This window comes from Papaver somniferum, chromosome 9 (genome assembly GCF_003573695.1).
Source record: "Papaver somniferum cultivar HN1 chromosome 9, ASM357369v1, whole genome shotgun sequence".
Classification (NCBI taxonomy): domain Eukaryota; kingdom Viridiplantae; phylum Streptophyta; class Magnoliopsida; order Ranunculales; family Papaveraceae; genus Papaver; species Papaver somniferum.
Window position 1 is genome coordinate 197438713 of NC_039366.1, and position 7666 is coordinate 197446378.

At 37.3% G+C, this 7666-nt stretch overlaps 1 protein-coding gene across 2 annotated transcripts; it reads left to right on the forward strand.

Moving 5' to 3' along the window:
* The first annotated feature begins 2128 nt into the window (after positions 1-2128).
* Positions 2129-6185, forward strand: LOC113307944. 2 transcript variants are annotated; one of them, XM_026556416.1, is made up of 8 exons: positions 2129-2204; positions 2288-2328; positions 3062-3102; positions 3182-3497; positions 3601-3818; positions 4949-5093; positions 5194-5607; positions 5697-6185. In XM_026556416.1, the coding sequence occupies exons 4-7, from the start codon at positions 3187-3189 to the stop codon at positions 5204-5206; spliced, it is 687 nt and encodes a 228-aa protein (XP_026412201.1). In that variant the 5' UTR covers positions 2129-2204; positions 2288-2328; positions 3062-3102; positions 3182-3186; the 3' UTR covers positions 5207-5607; positions 5697-6185. The 2 variants fall into 2 exon arrangements, with proteins under 2 accessions (XP_026412201.1, XP_026412200.1); XM_026556415.1 differs by having other exon boundaries at positions 3185-3497.
* Positions 6186-7666: the final 1481 nt, after the last annotated feature.

Genomic DNA, 7666 nt, shown 5'->3' on the forward strand with positions numbered 1-7666 from the left:
AATAAGGACAATAGTTCAATTTCCACTTTGAAGAACACTCAAGTGGTAAGGCGTCTTTTGCTTTCCCTTAGCGCAACTGTATGACATTTTTTGAATTCTTTTTGTGGAAATTTCGTTTGCTTAAGAGTAGATTGGATAAATAATAAGAAAAAACATGAGTTAAAAAAAATCCATCTTTGATGCAAACCCTAGGATCATAACTCATCCATTTTTTCTCTCTATCTTCCGTCACGACCACAAAAAATATATAGTCCACCTTGTCTCTCTTCCACTCCAATCATCTTCCTCGTCAACCGGTCCTGTATAAGACATAAACTGTTAGTACATTGAATACTACATCTCATCTCATCAATAAGTTGTGTAACCGAGATTAAGTTACACGTTATTTGAAGTACATAAAGTACGTTATCAAGTCTCAAACCCCCAGGAAGAATAACAGTGCCTATTTTCTCAGAGTGCGCAGATTTTCCATATGGCAGTCCAACCGAACATGCCCTAATATCTCTCACGTTTATCATGTCAATTATTGTACACGTGACATGATTGGTTGCACCTGTGTCTACAATCCAAGGTGGTTTATTCTTCTTACCTTGTAGATGTGAATTGGACTTTCAGGAATTCAAAAACTCAAGCACCTGCTGAACCTGTGCCGCTGTAACTCCCACTAGACCTGATCCATCCGCGAAAGTCACTCCACTTTGCTGATTTGCTGCTGACACATGCAAATTGTGTACATGTACGTCGCCACCTTGTTGATTTCCTCTTCCTCCTCTTCCGTTTGCAAACCCAGTGCCTCTTCCGTTTGCAAACCCAGTGCAAGTACGTCTTCTCCCAGCACCAGTACGTCCTCCTCTGCCATATCCAGTTCCGTTTGCAAACCCAGTTCCTCTTCCGTTTGTTTTATCCCCCCATCATTCAGGGTATCCAATAATTTTAAAACACCCATCAACAGAATGTCCTTGTTTATTGCAATTTTTTGCAGTATTTAGTAGGATCATAGGAACTCAGACGCTGATCATCTTGTACTTTGAACGCCATAATATTCTCTTGTACAACTGCCGAAACACCTTCATCTCCAACCTTCAAACGCTCGCAGTTGACAATTGTTTGATATGCCATATCAATTGACGACAATGGATCCCTATCCAGCAGTTGTTCACGCAAGGAACTATATACAGAATCCAGCCCAATCAAAAAATAGTGTAAGAAATCTTCTTCTCTTAAGACACTTACCTGAGTTGCAATATTACAAGTGCACTGCCCGCACTCGCACCTAGGTATCTTCATATAAGTCACCAACTCATCCCATATTTTATTCAATCTTCCATAATACACAACAACTTCTTAGGTTTTCTTTTATTTGCAATCACTCAGTGACGTTTTTAACTGGCATATCCTTGTTCCACTCACAACACAAAACCTATTCTTCAAGTGTGTCCACAACAAGCTTGCATCATCATAATCTCCCAAGGTTGATCGAACTGACGGTTCTAATGTATTACTGATCCAGGACACAAGCATTGAATGAACCGCAATCCACTCTTCTAACTGATCTGATTCTACAGGTGTTTGAATGGTTCCATCAATGAATCCGAATTTTCTCTTGGCTATCAGCGACCTCCTCATGACTCTATCCCATTCATCATAATTAGTTCCTTTTAGAAAAATTGGTGTTATGATGATTCCCCGTCCATCACTAGATCCCAGATGATATGCTGGGTTCTTCTTCTGCGTATCATGCTCCACTGTCTTTCCTTTAGATGATTCTATATCACCTCCCATCTTCTAGGGTTTTAAAGTTTCAGTTTTTTTTTTTTTTTTTTTAGGGTTTCAACGTGCTCTGGCTCCTGATGCCATGTTAAGAATTGGTATAATATTTTGCCGTGACTTTCTTATTCATCATACTCATATTTATACAAGAATAATACTTGGAACTCAAGACATCTAAACCTATCGGGTTTCCTAAGACCGACCCGACTATAAGAGTCTCAAATTAGCACCCTGTGGGTCTGTATCAATAGCCTGACCCTATGGGTCTTTACATCAGACTGACCCTATGGGTCTTTATCTGTAGACTGACTATATGGGTAAGCCCATATGTCATCTTAATAAAACCCTAGGATCATAACTCATCCATTTTTTCTCTCTATCTTCCGTCACGACCAAAACCCGAAAAAATTCATCTTGTTGTTCATCTGATTCTCGTAAGAAAGATTTTTTGTTTACTTGTTTCTCTTTTTGGTTTCAAGGAGGAAATTAATCTCTCTTTTGAATTCTTTTTTAACAGGCTTCTCATCAACATCAGCAGGTTTTCTCGAAGTTCTTTAGGTATAACTTCTTGTTTGTTTTCCATTCCTTTTTCATGAAATGTTAACAATCTTATTGTGCTTGTATGGCATGTGGGTTTTTTCTGGTTCGCAATTTGATCAATGTTATCTGATTTACTTTTTGGAATTCTTGAATTCATGTTCCACATCTGAGCCTATCACTTTTTGAAGTTATGTGTATGCACTGTAGGTATCTTACTGGATATTTGCCCTGAAAAAAATTAACCACTAGGAACCATATAGTTAGTTTTTGTATCTTTTTAGTTTGGAAGAGATAGAGGTTTGTAAAGTACGCTTTTGTATCATGCATGTCCTAAGCAAACACCATTTGCATGAGTTGCACCCTTTTCCTGCATCCTTCTTGTTGATTATCTTGTCAACTGCTGGATGATGCCTGTGGGTGCCTACATGGTCTAGTTTTAGATTATTTTCTGGCCTCAAATTTGGATTTCATGCTGATTCATAATTTAAATTTTGAAATGGAAGAGCTTTGTCATGGTGTATAATTAGAGTCTGCATCAGTTACACATAGGAAGAAATATGTACCTTTAATTTTTGAACATTGCTACCCATATTGAAAATCACCAAGAAATTATCTACCTTTTCATAAAGTTTTGTTCATATTAACATACAATTCTTCATTTCCTGATTTTCTATTGAGTGACTACAAGCTAGTTTTAGCATTTTTTTTTCAAGGTGGAAAGTAATCTCTCTTTTGAATTCCTTTTTAACAGGCTTCTCATCAACATCAGTATAATTTTTCAAAGATCTTAAGGTATTATTTATCATTCATTTTCCTTTTTTTCTTTTGCTCGAAGATAGTCACTCAAGTCAATTTGAAATATCCTTTATAGCAGGCATGGATCAGGGTCTTCCCGTGGCAGAAGATTTAGTCATAGACCCAATTGATCAGGGAGTTGATGACATCACGTTTCACGGTAGAATTGGTAACCGTTGTGTTACTACACGGGCCTTGACACTTCGTGATGCTGCTACTCAAAATGCCATCCCTCACCCTTATATATTAGCCGCTATGGGTATCAGTGGTATGTTTGGTAATGGTATTAGACACTCTATGTACGAATGCTTTGACGAGACTCTTGCCACTTGGGGAAGGTGCCTGACAACTACTTCTGGGCAACCTAAGGCTATGTTTATTGATATTTTATCGTAAGTATAACATTCTCTTATTTTATTTTATTTTTTAACGATAATATACATTTGTAGATTTTTTATGTAACTTGCATTCACTAACTTTGTTTGTGTGATATAGCCAAAGTCTCTTTGCAGTGGATGGCATTCGGGGCTCTTTCAATGGGTGTGCACATGGCTATTTGAATGCGAGAAACATTTGTCTGCAATTTCTACCACATAAACATCCTTCTACCATTATTGGCGATGAAGCATATTCTAAAGATTACAGCTATACCACCGCAGAGGTCGGTCCAAAAATAGTCGTCAAACTAAGAGATTTTGACGTGACTCGTGAAGGTATATGTTTTAGCTTTTTAAATGCATGTTTAATGGGTTCTTTATCAATTTGGTTCATGCTTAAGAAGCGTATGAAATGGTGTGATTTTGTACCAATGGAATCTCTAAATTCACTTTGAGAATGTCCCATGAGCTGTTTGTCGAAATGTCTCAAAGAATTCTTTTGTATCATGTTTGCAGCTCTATGATGGGATCTTTATGCCTGTCCACTGATATCATGACATATGAATTAGAGTGCTCTTACATGTTGATTTTGGAGAAATGGGTTGGAAGATATACCTTCTTTAGTGTACTTAATGAAAATCAATAAAAGAATTAGTTTTCCGATGAATGTGCGGACAACCTTTTTGGAGGCAAGTTCAGGTGCATATAGGTGAAGATTTAGCCAATAGTTTTTCATGAAAAATGTTTTGCTTGGTGTCTCCTATAACCTCTTAAAAGGGCATGGTATTTGGACATGTAGATTGGAAATTATGGATTAAAATGTACAGGCAGTGGCAACTGATTTTTCTGTAATGCAGCACTTGTCATGGTTTTCTCTAGTGATTTTGAACCATTTAGACTTTGAATTAGGCTTGGTTTTCTTTTAGGAAGTTGTAGAGAGTTGTGAGGTCTTTCCGAGTTGATATAGCATGCCTTGCTTGGTTTGTTACTTCAGATTATATCGCATTTCAAACATAACATGTCAATGCTGAATATTCTGGGAAATGCGGTGGTGGTGATGTTACAGTAACTTCTGTGTAGTTTTTGGGTACGATAATTGTAGATGACGGTCTTATCTTTCCATAGAGGTATCACACACTTGGTTTGGATCCAAATTGAGGGAGATATAGCCATTTGAATATAGGAAGTCAAACTGAATTCCGAGAATCTATGTTGGATTTTAAGTATGCTTGGAACAATTGGTGTTCTTGGTTTCCGTCAAATGAACTGATTCATAATCTTGTTGTAAATGTGCTTTATATATCTTATATCTTATGACTCATCTGGAGGATGAATGGTGAAGCCTCATGTTTAGTTTGATATAAGTGGTTACATTTTGTACGAATTCTAATGTGCGGTTTGTTTTAATTGTCATTGGTTCATATGTCATTCCAAATTGATATTTACCCAAGTGTTTTTTCTTGCAGGAAATAGTGACACTTATTTGAAGGATTTGCAAGCGTTCGGGAGGAATGTAATTAAACCTTTCATGATAGTCGGCACTGATAAGGGACCGAAGATTCTTTGTGAAGAAGCTTATGATTTGCTTAAAAAAATATTTCAGACCCCATGGTAAAATTCTTAAGTAATCTAAATAGAACTTCTTTTGACCTTTCCTAACCCTTTCTTTGATATGTATATATTATATTAAATTTTCTTATTTGGTGATTAGGGAGGGTGATTGATAGTCTGTTTTTGCCCGACGAGCATATAGCGCTTTCAAATCGCTTGAGAGATGACTTTGCACTGAAAGCTGCATACATCCTGGAACACCCATATTTTTGGTGTACCACCAAAAGCCTGGAGTTTTTATGTGCCGTGGCTCAGTATCTGGATACAATGTATTATTCACTAGCAGATAATTACCAAATTATCCAATTCCGTACAGTGGCACCCGAAGTTCTATCCTTAATTAGGGATTTGAAATTGCTGGACGTTCATGGCTGGAAAGGAGGTCTTCACCCAGAAATACGGGACTTTTGTGCCAGGTCAAGGAGGCAGAGATGAAGAAGATACTCTTCTTGGATTATTATATTGTGTTAGATGTGCCAAAGTTCATTGGGGCCGTTTCGATGAGGATGTTCAGGTAACTATATTCTAAGTTTTAATCTACGTTTACTTGATTTTTCTGATGTGTTATAAATTTGAGTATAATTACAAATTATTCTGTTGCAGGATGCTATCGGCTCCAAAGTCGACTGCTATGAGTATTTTAGACTTGCTTATCCAACGTTGGTGATGCATGTTTACACGTGTATGCAATTGCACTACAGGAGATTGGCAGCAATCCATGATGACTCGTTTCACGCTACCTTCAGGAAATATGTTGCTTCAGGTTTTCGTGGCATCTAGGGCGTTTCAAATGTGCGTAAGAGTTGCTCTTTTATTTTGTGGATGACAAATAGGCAGGACAAAGAACAAAACAGAATGAGGGTGTTTAGTCACTTCAACTTTCTAACCTCTTTATTCTTATGATAAATTGTAGTATTTTAATTAACATGGTCATTTTGCGGAGTATGAAACAACATCTAGTGCCCATTGACTAGCATTTCTTTTCTCTTTTATATCACTTTTCTTTTTCCTTCACTGTCCCCTGCCGGCAGACTTTGTACTAGATTTTGATTGCACTTCCTTCTTCTAAAGGTTGATCTCGTTCTGCTGTAATGTTTTCTTTTTTATTTCTTTGATACTAAAAAAGAAACTTTACTGGTTCTGTAATGAAGTCGGGAAATTTAGATGTGAAAAAATAAGTTGATTCTCCATCTCTTTCTTTACGAGCTAAAGATTGAGCTACCATTATTACCAAGCCTATGAATAGCCTTAAAGAACCATAACTTATTACTGCTACACTTAGTTTCAACTGTTGATTGAACCAACGGACTTGTGATTCTTTCTCGGTCACACATTTTATCACATAGTCCATTTCGAAAACGGCTTTGTCGAACTTCAGTTCCTCCAGCGGTAGTCATCAAATATTATTCCTTCTCCTCCACTTCGTTCCGCGGTAATGTTGTTCGATAGTTTTAGGGTGTAGTTAAATCAATCTAGAATCGGTCCGCGAGTTATAATTCCAGAGGTGTCACCATCCTTCCACAAAAAACCCATCAAAACAAAAGTAACACAAAAACCCCATCAAAACAAAATTAACACAAAACCCCCAAATTTAAATGTTGGTTTCATCAAATTTTATGATGAAACCAAAATAAAATTTGATAAAACCAACATTTAAATTTGGGGTTTTTGTATCAATTTTTAAAAATTTGAGGATTTTGTATCAAATTTGTTTACGATGGAGTTTTAATGGATCTCAACATTTGAGTGGGGTTTTCGTACCACAAGTTTGGTCACCTTGGGTTTTTATGACTAGTTTTGATCTTAGAATACACAATTTCTAGTAAGCTTTTTTTGGTTATAAATTTACTAAAAAAATATATATTTGGAAATTCAACTGAATTAAGAACCAAGGTCTCCCCATCTTGAAAAAGACACCCTTGTTTGGCCATAGTATCCGCTTAGGGAGACACATAGATTGCTCGTCTTGATTGGATGGGTTGATTTCGTGCATCTGTTTGACCAGTCGATTAGAGCCCTCTTTCTTTCTTGCTCCATCGTGGCTTTGGCTGGCTGGGCAGTAATTCTAAAAAAGAGAAGCTTACGAGGTTCTGACTTCTATGACCCTGTCTTTGAAATATAGGCTAGGTCGGAAAGCTACAATTGTAAAAGAAGAAATATCACCATTGGATGTCATTACCCCTCCAAAAGAGTCTGAACGGGTACACACATGATCAACCCCGAACTTAACACCCCATTCCAAGCCAACGATGCTCACTGCTCCAAGCACATTCGAATCAGAATCATGAGCCACGGCTCCCGCGTCTGCTACTCTCGGGTTACCCTTTGCAGCTCCGATGGTTACCAAAAACATTCAACCGTTTCCTTCTTTTTAGTTTTCCATGCATAACTCTAAAATAAGGCAGTACGCGCAAATCATCCACAATATTATGCATATAGCCCTTTGGTCTTCTAGAATAATCATGGACCTGACAGAAAACCCTCTAATGAAAGAAGCACCAGCTTACTTGCTTCTTATTATAAATGAAGTTATTCCTAGACATCGACAGTTCCGAACGAGTTACTAGAATAGC